Source organism: Coffea arabica, chromosome 6c (assembly GCF_036785885.1).
Source record: "Coffea arabica cultivar ET-39 chromosome 6c, Coffea Arabica ET-39 HiFi, whole genome shotgun sequence".
NCBI lineage: Eukaryota > Viridiplantae > Streptophyta > Magnoliopsida > Gentianales > Rubiaceae > Coffea > Coffea arabica.
The window spans coordinates 37796308-37818669 of NC_092320.1; the positions used below are offsets into that span (position 1 = coordinate 37796308).

At 41.1% G+C, this 22362-nt stretch overlaps 2 protein-coding genes across 2 annotated transcripts; both read left to right on the plus strand.

Moving 5' to 3' along the window:
* Positions 1 to 1405: 1405 nt before the first annotated feature.
* On the plus strand, positions 1406 to 2332 carry LOC140008748 (uncharacterized). Its single transcript, XM_072053611.1, has one exon. It carries the CDS (start codon positions 1406 to 1408, stop codon positions 2330 to 2332), a length of 927 nt encoding a protein of 308 aa, XP_071909712.1.
* A 344-nt stretch (positions 2333 to 2676) lies between these two features.
* On the plus strand, positions 2677 to 3718 carry LOC140008749 (uncharacterized). Its single transcript, XM_072053613.1, has 2 exons — positions 2677 to 3021; positions 3104 to 3718. Exons 1-2 carry the CDS (start codon positions 2677 to 2679, stop codon positions 3716 to 3718), a joined length of 960 nt encoding a protein of 319 aa, XP_071909714.1.
* Positions 3719 to 22362: the final 18644 nt, after the last annotated feature.

Sequence of the window (22362 nt, forward strand, 5' to 3'; positions counted from 1 at the left end):
TACGTTTCCACTAGTCCAACGCTAGTAGGAATTTATAGAATGGGCTAGTCCAACGCTAGACCCTTAGGGATTTCTCCCGTGAGTCCATACTTGCATGTGTCACCTCATTTCATGCATTTTTTCTTAGTTTTATCATTTGGCATTCTCCTCTAACCCTTTCCCTTTCATTTTAGGTTTTGCATCTCATGCTAGTTATAGGGACATTTGCTTGACGAGTCCCCTTTCGATAAGGGAAACGAGCGAGTGTGGCTACAAAAATAGCCTTAGCACGCTAGTTATCCTTTCTAATCAAAGGGAAAATTAAAGTCACAAAGTTAGGAGTCCCCGTACCCGACTTGATGCATTCCTCTAGGTTCATACATTTTCATACCATTTTCTCACCTTTTTATCCATTTTTTTTACTACTTATACCTTTTTCAATTTAAAATGACATGTCTCACACATTGCACTTATTTAGTACTATCATACCCTATTTTCATCTATTTTGCACACAAACACTCTTACTTTCTCACTTGGCACATGTACACTTTCCTTACATGTGCACACATGCACTTTTATCACATTTGCACACTTCCACTTACACACTCTTGTTTTTATCACTTTTTCACTTTACACAAACTCACATTTTCACATGGCATGCATTCATTTCACTCATTTTTTACGTCATTTAGGATTATGTGTGACCTCTCCAAAGGGTCATTATTGGGCTTCACAATTAATATGATTGGCACCACTCAACCTTTGAAGAGAAATTTCCCCCATGTCCCCTAGGTCTAGGGTTTGCATTCATGTAGTACATCCAAATGTAATAAATTCTTTGGTTAAAACAAGAAAATCTTTGATTAAATCACGCAACTAGCCTTGGCTAGGTCGAAGGGGTGCCTTGGATTTTTATCCTTGCCTTCCCCTTCGTCAAATGTGACTCCAGAACCTTTTTCGTTGGTTTACGTGGACTAGGAGTCGTTTAAAAGGGGTTTCTTACTACTTTTTCCTATTATTTTAAAAAAAATTCATTTTTAGGTGACTTGGTACACCTTAACTCATTACCAAGTGGCGACTCCGATTTTTTATTTCAAAAAAACCCTTTTTAAACTATAATTTTGGGTCAAATCGTCGCATTCTCAAACCCCCATTTAGACCCATTTTTTTTTAAATCACAATTCATTTTCCAATCACAAATTGAATCAAAAAATACATTTTTTAAACCATTTATTTATTTATCAAAAAATGGGGCGCGACAGGACGATTCCTTGAAACGCCTGCGCATAAACGAGGAATCACCTTTGGACCAAGGGATGCAGTTCCCCCAGCGTTCAGGAACCACGAGACCATCGTGATAGATATTGTCACCAACAACTATCGGGTAAAGAAGGTGTACGTCGACCAAGGAAGTGCGGTTGACATTATGTTTTATCGGGTGTTCAAGGAGCTCGGCTTGGAAGACGGACAGCTGACCTCGGTTCGGACACCCCTGGTGGGCTTCACCGGACCGCCTATCAACCCGGAGGGAATGATCACCCTGATGGTCACGGTAGGGCAGGCCCCCAAATGCCGGACCATCCCTGCCAATTTCGTGGTGGTCAAGCAACAATCCCCGTACAATGTGTTCCTAGGTCGGCCTGCTTTGAACGCCCTCCGTGCTATTCCCTCCACGCTCCACCTCAGCGTCAAATTCCCCATTCCGGGGAGAGTAGCCGAGGTGCACGGTGATCTGGAGGTGGCCAGAACTTGCTACTTGGCCATGCTTCTGGGACCGGAGAAGGTGGTCGTCCAGACGGCCTGCTTGGAGCCCTACATTCCAGGGGAAGAGGCCCGGCCGCCGGGCACCCAGGACGAGATTGAGGAGTTCCCCTTGCGGGAAGACCAACCCGACCAGGTGATCCGCATCGGCGCGCTGCTGCCCCCGGAGAAGAAGGAGGGTTTGAAGGCCCTGTTAAAGGAGTACTCCCAGGTCTTCGCATGGACGGTTGAGGACATGCCTGGGATTCTGACCGACTTGGCCGTCCACCACCTCAACGTGGATCCTTGCTTCAAGCCGGTGAAGCAAAAGAAGAGGAGTTTCGCCCCAGAAAGGAATGAGGTGATCAAGAAGGAGGTCGGCAAGTTGTTGGAATCTCAGATCATTTTAGAAGTACATTACCCGACCTGGTTGGCGAACCCCGTCCTGGTAAATAAGGAAGACCAGACCTGGAGGATGTGCATGGACTTTACGGATCTCAACAAGGCCTGCCCGAATGACTGCTTTCCCCTGTCCAAGATCGACAGGTTAGTAGACTCTACTGTAGGCTTTGACGTTTTGTGCTTTTTGGATACCTTCAAGGGATACCACTAGATAGAGATGGCTGAAGAAGATCGGGAGAAGACCTCCTTCATCACTGAGGAAGGAACCTACTGCTACCGGACCATGCCATTTGGGCTGAAAAATGTCGGGGCTACCTACCAGCGCCTGGTCAACAAACTGTTCCAAAATCAGATCGGCAGGAGCATGGAGATCTACGTGGATGACATGATCGTCAAAAGCCGAACTGATCAGCGGCTCGTTCCCGACCTAAGGGAAATCTTGGATATCCTGTGGGAGAGCCGGATGCGACTGAACCCAAAGAATTGTACCTTCGGAGTCAGGTCGGGAACGTGAAGGAGGGGATCCGGGCCAACCAGGATAAGCTCCAGGTGATCATGGACATGGCCCCTCCAAGGAATGTGAAGGAGGTCCAGCGGCTCACGGGGAGGATGGGCGCCCTGAAAAGATTCCTCTCGCGTTCCGCAGTCAGGGGGCTGCATTTCTTTCGGATCTTGAAAGCCCCCAAAGACTTTCAATGGATTGAAGAATGCCAGAAGGCCTTTGCTGACCTGAAGGCATACCTGGCGGAGCTGCCTACTCTGACCGCCCCGGAGCAGGGAGAAACCCTGTTCCTATACTTGTCTGCCTGTAACGAGGCCGTCAGCGCGGTTTTGGTACGGGAGCACCGGGGGCTCAGAGGCCAATTTATTACGTCAGCCGAGCTTTACAAGGGCCGAAAAGTTGGTCCTTGCCTTGGTGCACGCGGCCCGTAAGCTCCGTCCTTACTTCCAGACCCACAGCATCGTCGTCATTACTGATCAGCCCCTACGGCAGATACTTACGAAGCTCGAGGTCTCGGGCAGGATGACCAAGTGGGCCGTCGAACTGGCAGAGCACGACATCAGCTATCAGCCTCGCACCGCTATCAAGGCTCAGGCCTTGGCGGACTTCCTTGCTGAGGGGGCTAGCTTGACCATAACCCTGCCGATCTCTTCGCCCACAAAAGGGCGGTCGGGAGAGCCGTGGGTACTGTTCGTAGATGGGGCCTCCAGCAAGGAAGGGAGCGGTGCCGGCCTGCTGCTCACCTCGCCCACCGGGGAAGAGCTGACCTATGCGCTCAGATGCGACTTCCCGACATCCAACAATGAGACTGAGTACGAGACCCTATTGATAGGGTTGCGGATAGCCCACCGGATGGGTATAACCGCGATCAAGGTCCGGAGCGACTCTCAACTCGACGTCCTCCAAGTTCGCGGAGAATACGAAGCCAAGGAGGATGTTATGAAGAAATACCTGTTCGATATTTTTGAAATCGATCGGGTGCCGAGATCCCAGAACAAGCGCGCAGACGCCCTGTCGAAGCTGGCATCCTCCTCATTTGCCCACCTGAGCAACGAAGTCTTGGTAGAGGTGGTCAAGCGAAAGAGCATTGACTAGGTACAGGTCTTGGCTATAGGCAGCTCAGCCACCTGGATGACCCCCCTGGTGGATTTCCTCAACTCGAGTGTCCTGCCCGGGGACAAAACGGAAGCTCGCCGGCTCCAGCTCAGAGCCGCTAAGTACGCCTACGCCGGAGGAACCCTCTACAGGAGGTCGTATCGGTCCCCCTGGCTAAAGTGCGTCGCTCCAGAGGAGGGCGACTACGTCCTTCGTGAAGTTCACGAGGGCTTATGTGCGGCCCATGTGGGATCCCGAGTACTGGCCAAAAAGTACCTTCTCCTGGGCTACTACTGGCCCTCGGTGTTCCAAGATGCCGGGGCCCTGGTTCAGAAATGCCGAACTTACCAAGTGCACGCCCCACTGCGCCATCAACCGGCCCGAGAAATGGTCCCCATCCATGGCCCCTGGCCCTTCGCCCAGTGGGGGATAGACCTCTTGGGTCCCTTCCCTCGACCCCCGGGGAGATACGAGCATCTCGTGGTAGCCATCGACTACTTCACGAAGTGGATGGAAGCGGAACCTCTGGCCGCTATCTTTGGGAGGGCAATTCAAAAATTCTTCTGGAGAAACATAGTCTGCCGCTTCGGGATACCGCATGTCTTAATATTTGACAACGGGTGCCAGTTCACCGAAAACCCCTTCAAGAGCTGGTGCGCCGAGCTCGGGATCAACCAGCATTTCACATCGATCGGCCGCCCCCAGGCCAACGGCCAGGTGGAAAACGCTAACTGAACCATTCTCCAAGGACTAAAAACTAGGCTGGAGCTGGCCCAGTCTAACTGGTTAGATGAACTCCCTAGTGTCCTCTGGGCTTACCGCACTACGCCCAGGAAAGCATAGGGGATACAATGCTAGGGCTTATAATCCGTGGTTTCATTCTTAGAGGAAAGCATGTAGTTTAGAAAAATTGACTTTTAAAGTGAGGGTTCTCACACTCTCTCCCCCTTTAAGAATTTCGTCCTCGAAATTTTTTCTTGGCTCAGGATATTTTGCACGAATGTCCTTTTGAACTTTTCTTTCTTTTTTTTTTCGAGTTCTGTAGTCACACACTATAGTAAAATACTAGCAAGACAAAGCCAAAGTATATGAAGAAAGGGGGGTTCCAAAATGTTATTTAGCACATGCATCAATTTACAAGTTTTACACTCGTATAATTTATCAGAATATAGTACTTGCTTGTTCCAATCGAGGAGTAATTCTCATGTACTTGCTAATCACTGTTGCAAAAGTCATTTAGAGCAGAAAAGACAATCAAAATACAAAGTTATAAATTGTTTGACCTGAAATGATTTGAAGAACTCATTTTCCTTTCATCTAAGCCTCGATTCCACTCATAAACCCATCTCAAAGTAATTTACCAACTCCAATCCTAGAGTTGGAAATAAAAGTAGGACCAGTTCTAGGAAAACAGAATTTTTTTTTCAGTGTTGCATGATACCATTTGAAAAATCATATCTCAAGCTTCTTAAGTCCATAATTTATAACCTTTATACGATCGAAAAATAGATTCAAAGGGTTACAACTTTCTAGAAGGTACCATTGTAAGATCCAATCCACAAGTCAGTCAAATTCCCACCTAAATTTTGGGTTCCACCCAGTGAAAGACAGAACATGTATGCGATTTTGTCAATTTTGCAAAATCATAGATATTCATGGAAATTGAGAACAATGTTGGACTTTTCATAGCTGATAGTACTCTAAATCTAGTTGCAAAAATAACAAACAAAGATCAATTCTTTTTTTTTCCATCAACATATAACAGGTTTCTTAAAACTGCCCAAGATTTTCAGCTGTACATCCTTTGTTTTTACTACTTTTGCAGCTAATTCAAGGCTTCATTCTTTCCATAAAATAGCTTTAACTCAAGCATATGCATACCAAGCCAACATCTCACTACATCAAGCATATAACCGTTTCTACTCAAGTTTAGCAAAATGAAACCCGAAGCTGAAATTCTTAATCACATGCTAGAATTTTCTTTAGGCAAGTCATACCAAAGCTATCAGACCATGGTCAATACTTAAGCATGACGTGTGGTAGAAAATTCACCATAAAACTATAAATTACCACAACACTACTTCAACCCATGAAATTTTCCATAAAGCTGCCAAAAGTACTACCTTAATCCACTAGTTTACCTATATTGGTAGTTGAGGAAAATTGCTAGCCAAAGTTACTTTGTAACCTCAAGAAAGATGGAAATCCAGGGTTTCTTCCCCAAAAATCGCTCCACCAATACCTTGAAATCTTTCTTAGTTAACATTTCCATGGAGTAACTTCAGATTCAAGTACAAAATTGAGGTTGGAGTTGGAGGTCTCTCTTTGGTTTCTCTTCTCTCTTGGTTCGGCCAAGTAAGAGGGAAGATGAAGACAATTCAGTCAAATTGTTGATTTAGTCAAGGTGAAAAATGTGACACAAACCTTAATCTCGATAAAAGAAGAGTTACAACATGGTTACTATTCTTACTGGCTCTTTAATCCATGCACTGCATATTAAATCATTTCTTCCCTTCAAGCGACAAACAATAAATTTTTAACTCAAAGACCAAAGTAAGGCAAAACCTCATTAATGGCTATTCAACTAGGCAAATGTACTGATGCAACTTATTCTGTACCTCTTCTGGAACCCCTTCATATTTCCTTTCAATTATATGTCCTGATACGGTAGTTCAATGTTCTTTAGGTATTTTGGTTCCCATCATCTTTCCCAGTACTCAGTTCATCTCTTTTGGAACTCTACTTCTTTTTAAATAGTCTCTCTTTTCTCGTGCAGATCAATCACCTTTGTCATCTCACCGATTCACTTATCGATAGTAGCTTGCCAGGCAACTCTAATTATGATTGGCTTCATAGAAGGTCCAGTCATATAACTCTTAAGTTCATTCATTTCCAATCCGACCACGAGGAATTAAACTTAGCTATTCTCAATTGAGATAGACGAGAAAGCAGAACACAAGTGGGGCAATACTTCAAGATACTATGCCACTTATTTCTATTATGGTGTCTTAACACAAAAAGTACCATTGCCACTTATGTACATAGTGAAACCCTAAAGCGTATTTTGTATATCAAAAGTTCCACACCTTATCTCAAGCTTTTGCGTACAGGTATAGAACCCAATTCTTTTCTCCAATCCCCATACAAAATTCCAGAATGCTTGATCTCAACACTATAATAATCAAAACAGATCCATACTTTGACATTAGTGGATAGGTGTCAAGGAAGTATAGGAAAGAATGTCACAAAAGGAGTAGAAATATCAATGTAGTTATAATCAAACCGCCTCACATTCGAAATAAACACTTATCATGTCTTCACAGTCATGGGTGAAGGAAATAGGTTTTCAGTGCAAATTTCTCGACGTACAGTACAATCTAGCCACCATCTATAAAAACCCTGTCAGACTATTTCGAGATTAGTCCATGATAGCTTTGGAGATTCGTTCCCTCATTCAGTCTAATAACTAGGTCAAATATTAGGATCTTTCGTGCTTTGACTTTTGCTATCAAAACTTATCTCAAGTGCAATCAAGATACAGACCCTTATTCTAGGGCTCTCCACTTTTTGGTGCTCAAGTACAAGAATCCACAATAAGGTAATTCACAACTCGAGCTGGCCAGTCTCAAGAGTAAATCACACATATTAGAGATTCCTACCCGACGTACATATCTACCTTCCCCAAGTATCATGATAAAGGGTTTACGCTTATAACAGTCATGAGTCATAACTTACGCCCAAGAAGAGCACCTAGTTCTTTCCACTGACTCACATAATCGGAACAACAACACCACTTGGCCACAAGCTCACTTCGCGCAGAGACCCCGCGAAGCAGGAAAAATATCTTCCATTCTTTAAACCCAGTTCTCGGCAATTTCGGGATCTAGTTCTCCAAGAGATATAGGAGGTGCGAACTTTTGGAACCGTTTCGGGGCTCTATCTTCACTTACTTCAAGGTTCCTTTACTAGTTACCCGGTGTTTGACCTTGCTGGTCAACCGAACGGGCCAGTAAACAGTAGATCAGTCATACGATTGATAGCTGTAACTATCTGGTCTCCTTCTCCACATTCGGGTCCTTGGTTCTAATTGACTACAGACCTTTATTTCTCCTCTTAGTCCTAGACCTACCTAGATCCACACCCCTGGCCCCAACCATATCACCGTCTAGTCTCCATTGTTACTCACTAGTCTAGGGCCCAAGTATCATAACAACGGGTAAGTACATGACAGATATTTATTCATTTTCAAAAGTCAAATAAATGAAATCGGAGTCATAATAGACGAGTGAAAATACAAACCAATTAAAGGCCAATGTCGGAATAAAGTCAAAGTCAACAGTCAAAATCCAAGGTCAAAAATCCAAGTCAATAGTCAAAACATTGTACATAAGGGCTATTAATAGTCATTTATAAGATAAAAGGACCAAAAGTAGGAAGTACAAGCTTCAAGAGTACAGATATTGTCGTACAGTCATATCAAACAAAACCTAGCACAAGTGGTCAAAAGAAAATTGTACAACCACCGAGTCACAACCTCCCCTATCCTGCCTATGTACAATAGTCAAAATCATCCAAAAATGTAGCCTAGGAGTAGGAGTTTAGTCCACCGTGGGATAAATGGATCCACTAGACTAGGCGGGTTCATCTCCAACCTCGCTTCCCACGTGAGAAGCTTCATCGCTCTCTTCCCCAAGTAAGTCACCACATATGTTAAGGATCGATTCAGCTCTAACCCTCACTTTCCTAGCCCTTTTAACCATGCGCTCTTGAGCTTCTCAAAGCTGGGCACTCAGATCATCAACCTTTTCTCGGCCCTTGACCACATCGTATTCAAGTTCCTTAGTCCATTCAGCTTGCATTTCAATAGTTTTCTTCAGGTACTTCGCTTCAAATCCAAGCCTAGTATTGTCCCTTGCTAGGACGTTCCGCTCTTTCACTATGGCCAGAACTATTTCATTAGGATAAGTGTAACTCAAGGATAACAATTGTAGTCGTTGGATGCTCGTCTAAACGACACCAAGCCATGTACTTTCATTTCATGTAGCATTTCATATAACATTCCAATAACATGATAAACAATAAGTGAGAGTGATAAAGTACACTTTCACTTCAAGCAATTAACATTCAAAGCACCAAGTTCAAGTATTAAAGCCATATATTAACACACAAGTGAGTAGTACACTCACCAAGCTTGCAAATGCGGTTTCATGCACTTCCGTCACAAGAACGTCGTGAACCACCGTCACGCCCTAAAACATGCAAACAAGTACAATGAGACTCGATAACGAGTCATAATCCAATGCCAAATATGACCCCAATAGGGTTCCATAAGCATACACACACATTAGAGGAAACCAGAAAATTCGGAAATGCAATTAGCTTTGGCCCTGAAAAAAAACAGTTTTTGACCTCTTTTTACGGTAATGGCACCAAAGGCACCACGATTACCAGATGAAGGTGTACGATACACCGTTTCGAAGCTAAAAGACAGGGCTACAACATTGTAGAAGTTCACTCAACCCAGTTTTGAGTGCAACCAGGTCAAAAATGCATGATACTACATCAAAACCGTAAAAACAGATTCACAAAATGCATTCTGGTGTAAACATCATAACTCAGCCTACACAAGTCCAAATCCAGAAATTCCAAAGCCAATCAAAATCTTAGAAACAGGGCTACATTTCATCAGAAGACCTCAACAACCAATTCCAAAGACATTCCAGCCAAAACAACCAATTACAGGCGCAATTCTTACATTCGGATAAAACCAGGACAGCAAGGGTAATTTCGACCTTTCTCATTCTACACTACTCCGATTGACCTGAACTTTTGCAGGCAGCTCTAAAATGTCATTCCCTACAACGTTCATGTTTTAAGCTAAGGCCAATTCGGCCTCTAAATAGGAGCAAAAAAACCGGGCAGAATGTTCTTCACAAAAACCCTAACTTGTCAATTTTTCTTCCAAACAGAAATTGGTTGCAATTAATCACTTTTTTCACCTCCTAGAGTCATTACATACCATTTCCAATCATCATAGATAGCCACACAATTATGTTCATATTAAAACAGAAAAATCACCAATAAATAGAAAACCTCACTAATTCAACCACAAATCAAGATGTAATCCATAATATTGCACCTTATACTACCACTAATCACAAATTAAGCATCATTAGAGGAAGGAAAGTGGTTCTTCACAACTCACCTTAGAAACAAGAGAGAGGGAGCAATAGGTCCTCTTAGCTTTCCAAATAACCCCACAAATCAACTCACTAACACTAATTGATGAGGTTTTATGGAGAAATTTCAAGTTTCAATGGTTGGTTGGATGGATTTGAGCTAAATGGAAGCAAAACTTGAAGAGTTTCTTTCTTTCTTTTTGAGAGAGAAGGCCGGCCACAAGAGAAGAGAAAATGGAGAAATTTTGGTAGTTTTTTTTTTATTTAGTCAATTGGTAAGACCATAAATAGTGGTCTTAAGGTAAACCCACTCAAATGGTGACACTTGTCACATTTTATTAAATGCTTACCTAACTTGTCTCTCTTATGCCAATCCACTTAGCATCCTCTAATTATCTCTTCACACCCGGTAAATTACTTCCAGTATCCAAAACTTAACCTAGTTGGCCGAATTTTTCCGAACTTTTCGCACTAGTGGGTCCCACGTCCGGTATACGCTCTTAATTTCTCAAAAACTATTCGATACTAGAAAAATCATTTAAAAACTATATCTGCTCATTAAAAATATCTAGAAATTTTTCCTAAGCACGACAATGCAGAAAACAAGCTATGAAAAATAATAAAACCTAGAAAATGAAAAATACGGGTTCTCACACAGAGTCATCAATATCCAAAGATTTCCTAGAACAAACTATAGTGGTTCGTTATCTAATCGACTAGGCCCTTGCCGGCTCGACTCGAGTAACCTAGTCACAGGATTTGAGCTCAGAGGTCACAGAAAGGTCGTTGGATACAAGCTTCCAAACAACGTCAGAACAGATACAGATACAGATAACAGATTCAAATTCACACAGTAAATATGTGAGGACTCGCAAAAATTTATTATTTTAAATTCCATTTTGAGCTTATTTAAATATTTAATGGCCCGTTTGTCCCGAATATTATTTTCTAACTTCTTTAGACCTAATTACATGGGTCAATAGTTTCGTTATATTTTTAAAGTGACTTGTTTCAAAATTTAATTTTTGGAAGCTTGTTAAGTGAAAATAGTGAATACGCGATTGGAGTCAATAATCGATTCGAGAATACAATAAGTTTGGAAAATTAGAGGCTTGCACAATGGTCTTAAAATAGGTATTTTTATGCTTAAATATTCAAGTGACAGTTAGTGGTACTAGCGTTATAAGAAATTCTTGAAGATTTCACTTTATCGCGCGTCAATCGGAAATACGCGTTTTTACACGCGCAATTTAATTGAGAGACTTTAGACCCTTATTTTGGGAAAATTAAGAGTGAATAATATTTGCATGAAAATAAGTGCATTAGAGGTTTAGTGCACAAGTGAAATAAACTCGAGAGAAATCGCGCGCGCTCGTGAAGGAGAGCTGACTTTTGGGTAAACCTGGGCCACACATTAAAGCTTCTCAAGGAAGCTTCACTTTTGATCAAACACTCTCTCTCTCCTCACTAAGACAGCTGGCCATCAAGCTTGAAAAAAACAGCTCAAGAGTTCTTCAAATTCCTTCATCAAATCTTCATCAAACTTCCTCCAATTCACTTCAAATTTCACCCACACTTAGTTTAACACTTGGAGATTGCATCCAACTAAAAAAAAGAGCTGCAATGCACGGGTTTTCTTGAGCAAGGAGGACCAAAAATTTCTGTATTGAACATCAAAGCATGTAAGTGATGATCAAACCTTGGAAACTTGATTTATGGAAGTAGTAGTGCGCATTTAAACTCATGCATGCATATGGGTAGCTTGGTTATGTTGAAAAATTGTTGTGTGGGCTCTATGAACTCCCACTTTGATTGGATGGATTGATTTGGTGAATGATGATGAAATTAATGTTGGTTTAGTGCTTGTATTAGTGGAATAATGTTGGGTTGTTGATAGAAACTCAAGGATGGTGCAATGAGTAAAAGTGACCATTTTACCCCTGCCATGTTCATGACCTTTGATGCGAATTTTTGAGATTCTAATGGCTTGATTATAATGTATACATGTTATATGGATGGTGTAGAAAGTTTCATTGAAAAATAACATGATTTGGTTGGTCAAATGTATTGATTTCCAAAGTTTGGCAGAACTGGAAAATTTTCCCGGATTGCCCAGGCAGTCATCTTGTTTCAGTTATAACTTTTTACTCCGATGTCGAAATCGAGTTCTGTTTGCCGAACTAAAAACTAAACATTCCCAGCTTTCTATTGGTATAAAATTCACATCCTGGTTCCACTTGAGTGAGCCAAACCATTCATTTAAAAACTGCTGTCCTGTCTCTTTAGTTCCCTGGAAGGCAGAATATGAACTACAACTTGAGGCTCAAATGTGGACTAGTTGTGGACAGATTTTGAAAATGGTTTCTTCTGAGAAATTGTAGCTTTGTGGATGTATTTTCCAATGCCACCAACCATGCTCAATTCCTAGTTAAATTGAGTGAATTGTGACTAAAGTTTGAAACTGACTCAATAAGGAAATTCCTCATTTTGGGCTAAATCCTTAACTAATCTTGGTTTAGGACTTGTACTCGAAATTCTTGGTGTTAATCACCCACAAATTTTGTCTTGGATGCCTCTTATACATTTTCTATGCAAATGGACCGTGTTTGAGGTACTTTGTAAGCCAAACGTTTTGAAAACGGAAAACGGAACTCACAAGGCAGATTTGCCTTGGAAATTTTGGAACTTGGAGATTTGGTTAGCTGACTTCTCGTACTTATTTATCTATGAAATTTGGTAGAGGAGTAACCCTTATATGGTAGTGTAATACTGCTAATTTTGGTGCCATTCTGAGTCCATTTCGATACTCGAACAAAATCACAAAGTTGGTACTTTAAACCTGGAAATTTCATAATTGTCTCAAATGTCCAGCAACTTTGAACTGCTATATCTTGGTGCTCAAAACTCCGATTTTTGTTATTATGTTTTAAACTTTGATTGCAACCCTAATTGAGTTTCAAATTTGAGAGGCTAGTTCCAATTCTGTGAATTTTGCCGAATTTCCAAAGTTGGCGAAAAACCAACCCCGAAACTGTCTCTATAGTCTAGAACAGAAACTTTGAGCCAAATTTTGAATATCTTTCATTTGGAATCATGGAAAAGTGTATTCTAGGAACTTTTAGTACATTGGAAGTAGTTTCCAACGGTACCAAATTTTCCAATTTTGGACTTGTAGAGAGTGAGATACGATTTTGTAAATTGAGTGTAACAAATCTGAAAATTCATAACTTAAAGGAAATGGAATTTTTTCAAACTCTCTCTTTTCCTTTGATATCACTTGATCGTTTTACACTCGATTTCAAAGATGAAAATCAGATTTCGCTTGTATTTTAAAACCCCACTTTTGAGCTTCGATTTACGAATAATTAAGACTCATTTTTGTGAAATTTTCTGAGATCGCACAAGTGTGCAATCTTTCTTAATAATTGAGATTTATAAGTGATTGTTCATTATTAATTACTCAGGCTCGCACGAGGACCTTCAAGAGGATCCCACGGTGGATGCTTGAATTTCAAGTGCCATTTCTTCTTGTTTACTTGGTGAGTGTCATTTGCATGTTTACTTGAACTCCTATGAACGCGATACATGTTTACTTGTTATTGATACTTGAGATTTTGAAATTTGAGACGAGGGTGTACTTTATCGCATTCGTTCTTGCTTGATGTGAGAACCCGTAATTTTCTCATTTTCTAGGTTTTATTCTTTTTAATGGCATGTTTTCTGCATTTTCTTTATTAGAAAAATTTTTCCAATAATTTTTATGAGTATATTTAGTTTTTAGATGATTTTTCTAGTATTGGTTAGATTTTTAGAAAATAAGAATGTATATCGGACGTGGGTGTGAGGACTCGTAAAAACTATTATTTATGCCTAATTTATGGCTTAATAAATTATTTAATTGGATTTTATTTCCAAGGAATATTTTCTAGTCTTATTAGACGTAAATACATGGTAATATAACTTCGTTATATTTTTAAAATGATTCGTTTCAAAAATTAATTTCCTAGAGTGCGTTTAGTAAAAATAGTGAATAGTGCTTGGAGATTTTATCCGCGTAGGAGCACAATAAGCTTGGAATATTGGAGACTTGTACTATGGTTCTAAAATGGGTAATCTTATGAATAAATACTCAAGTGATAGTTAGTAGTGCAATCGTTATAAGAATTTCTCGGAAGTTTCGCGTTATAACGTTAAATTTGACGGTACGCGTTTTCACACGCGCGACTTTATTTGAGGGACTTTAGACCCTTATTTCGGGACAATTAAGAGTGAATAATACTTACATGAATATAAATGTATTGGAGGTTCAGTGCACTAGTGAACCAAACGAGCGAGAAAATCGAGCCCAAATCGCGCCAAACACACCCTAATAAGAGTTGACTTTGGAGTGATTGTGCACCACTCATTTAATCTTCTCTTGGAAGCTAAAAGAAATCTGATCACTCTCCATCTTCTCTCACCAAGACAGCCGGCCAACATCTCCCTCTCACTCACTCTCTTGCTTCACAAATTTCTTCACTAAATCAACCCAAAACCTCAACCAATCTTCACCAAACTTGGAGATCATCTAGCAAACTACTTGGAGGTTGGATTTAGCTAACAAAAGGGCTGCATTTTCACGGTTTCTTGGAGCCTTGAGGACCGAAAATTTCTGGGTTAAGACACTAAGGAGGTATAACTTCATCCTACACCTTAAGCTTGGGTTATGATGGTAGAAATGCATCTTTAAGCTATTGCATGTGTATGGATGGCTTGATATGGTTGTAAAATGTGAAAGTGGGCTCTTTGTATTCCCACACTTGGGTTGTTGTTGCTGATTAGATGATTAATGTTGGATTTAATGGTAGTTTAGTGGTTATAATGATGGATTTATGGAGTATTATTGTTGGAAACTCAAAGTTGAGGTCATGACAAGAAATTTCCGAAACTACCCCTGTTTTGTTCGGCCACTATAAGGCTAATTTTTGGTGATTTATTGGCATGAACCTGATGTTTATATGTTATACTATATGTGTAAAAATTTTCGTTGGAAAACATTAACGTTTGGATGGGCAAATGAATTTATTCGTGAACTAGGCAAGCTGGAAAATCATTTTCGGGTAACCCTGTCCAGCGGTAGCATTTTGGCCATAACTCTGTCCTCGGGTGTCGAAATCAAGTGCCGTTGGTGGCGTTTGAAACTAGAAATTCCTGGCTTTAATTTGAGATAAAATGCACGTTCTGATTCTTTGTGAGTGATCCGAACCAAACGTTTTAAGATAGCTGTCCTGTCTCTCGGATTTGCTGGAATGGTTTGTAGAGGCAGCAACTTGAGGCTCAATTTTGAGCTGGTTTCTTGCCGAATTTCAGAACATTTCCTTCTGTGAACTTTTAGTCCTATGAATCTATTTTCTAACGCCATAAACCATGCCTCATTCCGAGTTAAATTGATTGAGTTGTGACTAAAACAAGAGGACTACCCTGTTTTGGAAAAACGTAAAATTTGGACTGATTTGGGGCAAAACTTGGGAATGATTTTATTAATTGAAGTTCTTGATGCTCATCACTTACCAAAGGTATCATGGATGTATCTTAGACCTTTATTTCACAAATGAACCATGGTTGGATAGTTTTCATGGTTAAACGATTTGAATTTGGAAATGGAAGTCAAAAGGCAGATTGCCTTAGAATTTTTCCTGAACTTTGGTTGACTAATTAACTATCTTTCCGAAGGTATTTTTCTCTGAAATTTGATAGAACGGTACCTTTCATATGGGAGTAAAATACTGCCAATTTTGGTACCAATCCAAGTTTGTTTCGATACCCAATTAAATTTCTAGTGTTGGAGGTTCAAATCTGGAAATTCTTCTCCAGTCTTAAATTTCCCCAACTTCGGGCTACTGTATCTCGGTACTCGAAACTCCGATTCTTGATCCGCTTGTTTTGTTATAAACCTCACTTGTAACACTAATTGAGCTGCAAAATTCAGAGGCCGGTTTGCAACGTGTGAATCGTGCCGAATTTCCAAAGTTGGCCGAAATCCAACTTAATTCTGCCTTGTACGCCGAACCTGTACCTTCAAGCTCATTTTTGAGTACTTTCCACTTAGATTCGTAGAAAGGTGTCTTCTAAGAACTTTTAATACTTTCCAAAAGGTTTCCAACGGTATAAATGTTTCCAGTTTTGGGCTTATATCGAGAGAGATACGAATTTTCAAAGATTTAGGATAAAACTGAAATTTCTTAATTTTCAAGGCAAAGGAGTTTTTCCAAAACTCTTAATTCTCTTAGTATTATTCAAACGTTTTGCCCTCGATTTTCATGATAAAAACTCAAATAATATTGTACATAATGAAAGGCAAGTTGAACCTTGATTTACGAGTAATTGAGGTTCCTTTTGTTAAATAATCTTTAGATTGTACTAGTGTACAATCTTTCTTGATAAGTGGGTTATTTGAGTGACTATCCACTATTAATTGCCAGGCGCACAAGGAGACCTTCAAGAGGATCTCACAGTGGACACTTGAACTCCCAGAAAACAATTCTTATTGAATTGCTCGGTGAGTGTCAAGTGTGTGAATTTTGATACTTGCTTATTTGTGGTAATTGTTGGAAGTTTTAAGAATAAGGGCGGGTGCGTACTTTATCGCACTCGTTCTAATTTCTAATGAATGAATGAAATGTGTTGAATGAATGAATGAAATGCAATGTTATGTCATGAATACGTGTGTCATTGGAGTGAACCTCCTCGACTTTCAAATGAATGGGGGATGCCCAAACTCATAGGCCGACCTTGGACTCGAGCCGGCAATGGGCTTGGTCGGGAACTTGGTCGAGCCATGAGATATATATAAGCTCGACCTAATGAGAGGTCTTGCTTGGCATACTCGTGGAGTATCGCCTTATAAATGACTTGTGGGCCCTTGAGGTGTACGGTGGACGGAGGGAAGTAAGTGGTGATCTACGGAAATGGAAATACCGACCCGGTTGACAGGAGGGTCAACGCAGGAAGGTATACGAATGACATCGGCAGAGCGAGTGGAACTTAGCTCCTGAGAGCTACTATATCCTTGAATTGTTTCTGATTACTTTTCCTGTTCGAATGATTGATTATTGAAAATACATGGTTTTATTTATTAAATTTGGGATTGTTATTTGACAAAGTGCTTGCATGTGTGTTCTTGGCCTCACGAGCGTTTAGCTGACCCTATAGTTTTGTTTTCCTTAACAGGACCGAATCTTGGAGAAGTATGGAGAAACCATCCGTTGTACCTTTGTTAAGACTCCTGCTATATATTTTGACTAGGCCCTGGTTTGAGTTGTACTTTTGGAAATTGTAAACTTGAAAAGTTTGGGCCCTGACGTGTATTTTGAATTTAAGTCGTTTTATGATTACCCGATGTACTGGTTACACGTTAAGTGACTTGTTAAATTTGAACGCTTCCGCATTATTGTATTCATGTTGCTCTCTTCGAAGTGTTTAATTCGGTTTTAAATTGAATGGAATTGCTTGAGTCCTGGCGAGAGCTGGGCAGGCGTCCGCGGATACCCTTTGGTCCGCCTTAGGGAGATGTGGGGCGTCACAGTTGGTATCAGAGCACTAGGTTAGAGGTCTATATGGGAGACATATTAGATACTCTACCTTTAAGACTCGATATGGGATGACTTAATCCTACCCTAAGTGATACTTGAGGCGAGCTAGCAACTGAGTTAGTCCTACCTCAAGTGACAATTGGGATGAGCCAACGATTAAGTTAGGCATGCATTGCAGGATATTGGAACTAGGTAGTGATCTAAGTTTCTAACTTGAAAAGTATTATTATCTTGCAGGGATGGATGACGGAAATGGAGCCCTGGCAGCTAATGGAAATGGCCATGCGAATGGTCATTACGAGCCTCTTAGGACTATCTTCTACCGAGCTTAGCGGGAGGAGCTCGAGTACGCTACTCACCGTATGATAGATACCCTCGATGTTCGTGTAGGTTGACTTTCGCCTACCCGAACCATATAGTGCTTGCTCTGGACGACGAGTGTCGTCAGTTGGTGGATGCCAACCGTGATTTACAGGCAGAGGTAGACGAGCTTAGGCAGATGGTTGGCGCTCAGGGTGAGCGGATTGCCGAGCTCGAGGAGGTGCTGGAGGGTGAGGTAGCCACATCTGCAGTGGTTAATGAGGAGCTTCGGGATACTAGGGCTCGACTTACTAGGCTAGGACGGGATGTCCATACTCGGGCTTTCGAGATCCTGGCTGATGCGACTAGATTGGTTGAGGACGCTACTGAGGTGATTCCTGACGCTGAGGAGGAGGATCCGGAGAAGGATCCCGATGAGGAGGTTCCTCCTGATAGCCCCGCTGTGGACTAGGATCTTAGTCGTTGACCCCTTTTTGACTTTTGACCGGTACAGTTAGGACTAGTTAGGGTGACGCGAGTGCTGAGGCCATTGTATTTTGCATGCTTGTGTGGCCTACTTTTGGGCACTTGTTCTTACTTTAGTCTCCTGTGACCAAAAGTATACTTTTGAGCACCTGTGTGCTATATTTTTGTGAATTGTCTCTAACTTGCTAATTGTACGAACTTGACATGCTTATGAATGTAATTTATTGTTAATTTCAATACTTTCTTGGTTGGTTCTAATTTTGATATATTACTTCTTTTCTGCTTAAGTTATTCTATTTCTTGCACTAGGCACATTTAGGCTAATGGAAGGACTAAGAAGTGGTCGAGGCCGCGGGCGAGCGTCTAGACAGGCCCAACCTCAGGGGGATGACCAGGGATTGGCAACTGGACCGACCCAGGGACAGGAAAACATTGAGGGTAACCAAGTGGCTACTGCCATCAATAGGATGACTGATATCCTAGAACGTCTAGTGGAGAGACAGGGTCCTGGACCATTTAACCAACCTGGGGGCTAGGATAGAGGAGAGGATAGAGCCCTGGAAAGATTCTTAAAGTTTAACCCACCTAAGTTTATGGGTGAACCTGACCCCGAAGTAGCGGAGAACTGGTTAGAAAGGATGACCAATATATTCGCCGCTCTAGACTACACTGAGGATAGGCGAGTGAACTTTGCTGCTTTCCAATTTGAGGGAGTAGCCCGTGCTTGGTGGGATTTGATAAAAGGAAAATGGGAAAGGGCTCGAACCCCTTGGACTTGGGATAATTTCACAAGGGAGTTTAATGAAAGGTTTCTTCCGCCCTTAATCCAAGAGAAAAGGGAGGACGAATTTATTAAGTTGAAACAAGGAACCCTTACTGTAGCAGAGTATGAAGGGAAGTTCACTAAACTTTCCAAATACGCTCCTGAGTTAGTAGCCAATGAACGGAGGAGGATTAGAAGGTTTGTACAGGGACTTAATGTGGAACTTCAGGAGGGCCTGGCTGCAGCCCAAATCTCTACCTTTACTGAGGCTTTAGAGAAAGCACAAAGGGTTGAGAATGCAAGATCTCAAGTGAGGGATTTCCACAACAGAAAAAGGAATTTTCCTAGTCGCACTACTGGGCAGACCAGTAAGTTTGTACACCCTTCTAAAAAGGGAAGAAGGGAAGGAGGAACGAGAACTGCTGGAGCTTCTAGGGGAGCTCTATCTAGGGGAGGTCGTAGCGGGACGACTCAAGTTAGGGGGCACCATCTGTTGGATCGACTGTGACCCCTCAAGTTACATGTGGGTATTGTGGTAAATCCAACCACTCTGAGAACGATTGCTGGAGAAAGTTGGGAAAATGCTTACTGTGTGGGAGCACTGAGCATCAAATCGCAAATTGTCTGAAATCATCGAAGACAGGGGGAAGCCTGCAGAGGCCTGAAAAATCAACCTCTAAGCAGACCAGTGTCGGAGGAAGTCGACCGAAAGTACCGGCTAGGGTCTACGCACTGGACTATCCACAAGTTCCAGAGGCGACCGAGGTGGTTGAAAGTACAATTCCAATCTTTCACCGCCTAGCTAGGGTTTTAATTGATCCGGGTGCAACACACTCTTTTGTAAACCCTGATTTCATGAGTGGAATAGACTTGAAGCCAATTAAGTTACCATATGACTTGGAGGTTAAAACACCCACTGGGGACAAAAGTCTAATTGCTAATCTGGTGTATAAGAATAGTGAAATCTGCGTGAAGGAAAGAAAATTGCTGGCCGATTTGATAGGCCTAGCGATTAAAGGATATGATGTGATCCTAGGGATGGATTGGTTAGCCCATTATAATGCCCAACTGAATTGTAGGACGAAGATTGTAGAATTGTGTATTCCAGGGGAGGCAACCCTGAAATTGGATGTGAGGGGTAAGTTAGCCTCGTCTGCACTTATTTCGGGAATTCGGACTAGAAAATTGTTAAATAAGGGAGCTCAAGGATATTTGGCTTTTTTTATTAATACCCCAAGCGATAAGGTGAATCTGGAGGACACACCGGAGTGAAAGAATTTTCTGATATTTTTCCTGAAGAATTGGAGTCTCTACCCCCGGAACGGGAAATAGCTTTTAAAATAGACGTAGCTCCGGGAACAGTACCTATCTCAAGGACACCATACAGGATGGCTCCAGCTGAGTTGAAGGAGTTGAAATTACAATTACAGGATTTGTTGGAACGGGGTTTTATACGAGAGAGTGATTCCCCGTGGGGAGCCCCAGTTTTATTTGTAAAGAAGAAAGATGGGAGTTTGAGGTTATGTATAGATTATCGAGGCTTAAATGATGTTACAATTAAGAATAAATACCCACTACCCCACATTGATGAACTGTTTGACCAACTGCAAGGGGCGGTAGTGTTTTCAAAGTTGGATCTAAGGCAAGGTTACTATCAATTGAGGATTTTGGAAAAGGACATACCTAAGACTGCTTTTAACTCGAGCTATGGGCACTTCAAGTTTGCAGTGATGCCTTTTGGGTTAACCAATGCACCGGCCGCTTTCATGGATTTAATGCATAGGGTTTTTAAGCCTTACTTGGATCAATTTGTGGTGATCTTCATTGATGATATTTTGGTGTATTCTAAGAATGTGAAAGACCATGAGAAACATTTGAGAATTGTTTTGCAAATCCTGAGGGAACATCAGTTATATGCTAAGTTTAGCAAGTGTGAATTCTGGCTAAAAGAAGTGACTTTCCTAAGGCATATAATTTCTGAGGATGGGATTAAAGTGGATCCAGCCAAAGTTGAAGCTGTTTCGAAATGGAAACGACCGGAAAACCCAACAGAAGTTCGGAGTTTTATAGGATTGGCAGGGTATTACCGGAGATTCATCCAGGATTTTTCGAAAATTGCTGGGCCTATGACTGAGTTGACCAAGAAAAATGGAAAATTTATTTGGAGTCCTAAGTGTGAAGGAAGTTTTCAGGAGTTGAAAAGACGGTTGATTAGAGCGCCTGTTCTAGCTCTACCTAATGGACAGGATAGTTTTGTGGTTTACACAGATGCTTCTAAGGAAGGTTTGGGATGTGTTTTGATGCAAAATGATAAAGTGATAGCGTATGCCTCTAGGAAATTGAAACCGCATGAAGGAAATTATCCGACCCATGATTTGGAGTTAGCGGCTGTGGTCTTTGCTTTGAAGAAATGGAGACACTATTTGTACGGAGTGACATTTGAGGTTTTTACAGATCACAAAAGCCTTAAGTACTTATTTTCTCAAAAGGAGCTGAATTTGAGGCAACGTAGATGGATGAAATTTCTGGAAGATTATGATTGTACGATTCAGTACCACCCTGGGAAGGCCAATATAGTGGCCGATGCTTTGAGCCGTCAGGTACAAATGGCTGGATTGATGGTTAAGGAATTTCAGTTGTTGGAGGAAGTTAGCTATTGGAATCCTCGATTAGAGCCAAGGAAAGTAATTTTGGGGAATATTGTAATAACCTCCACTTTGTTGGAACGCATCAAGGAATCTCAGGAAAAGGACCCTGAAGTGCAAAAGTTGGTGGAGAAAGTTAAGATGGGAGACCAGACGGATTTTCAATTTGAGATCAGATGGAATATTGAGATTTCGAAATCGGGTGGTTATGCCAAAGGATGAAGGGCTTAGAAAAGAAATTTTAGAAGAGGCACACCGATCAAAGTTTACAGTACATTCAGGAGGGAATAAAATGTACCAAGTATAGACACCAAATTTTTGGTTTAATTTCATTTACTGTTTATTTTTAATTTTTTATTTATCGTGTTAGTTTTATTCGACTGTTAGTTTTTAGTTTCTAGTTTCTAGTTTTATTTTTAAGTTTTAGCATAGAATTTCTTGGAAAAAGAGAAAAAAAGAAAAATCATAAAAAGAAAAAAAAGGAAAAAGAAAAATAGCAATTTTGTTTTATTTGGCTTTATTTATCTATTTTTAGTCATTTCTACTTTATTTATCTTTTATTTTCGTTTGGTTCATTTAGAAAAAAAAATTAAAATGGAAAATGAAAAATGAAAATTGCACATTGTTGTTTCTAATGTTAATTAATTTGTTTTGTTATTTATTTTTACTATTTTCAATTTTGTTTAATTAAGTTATAAAA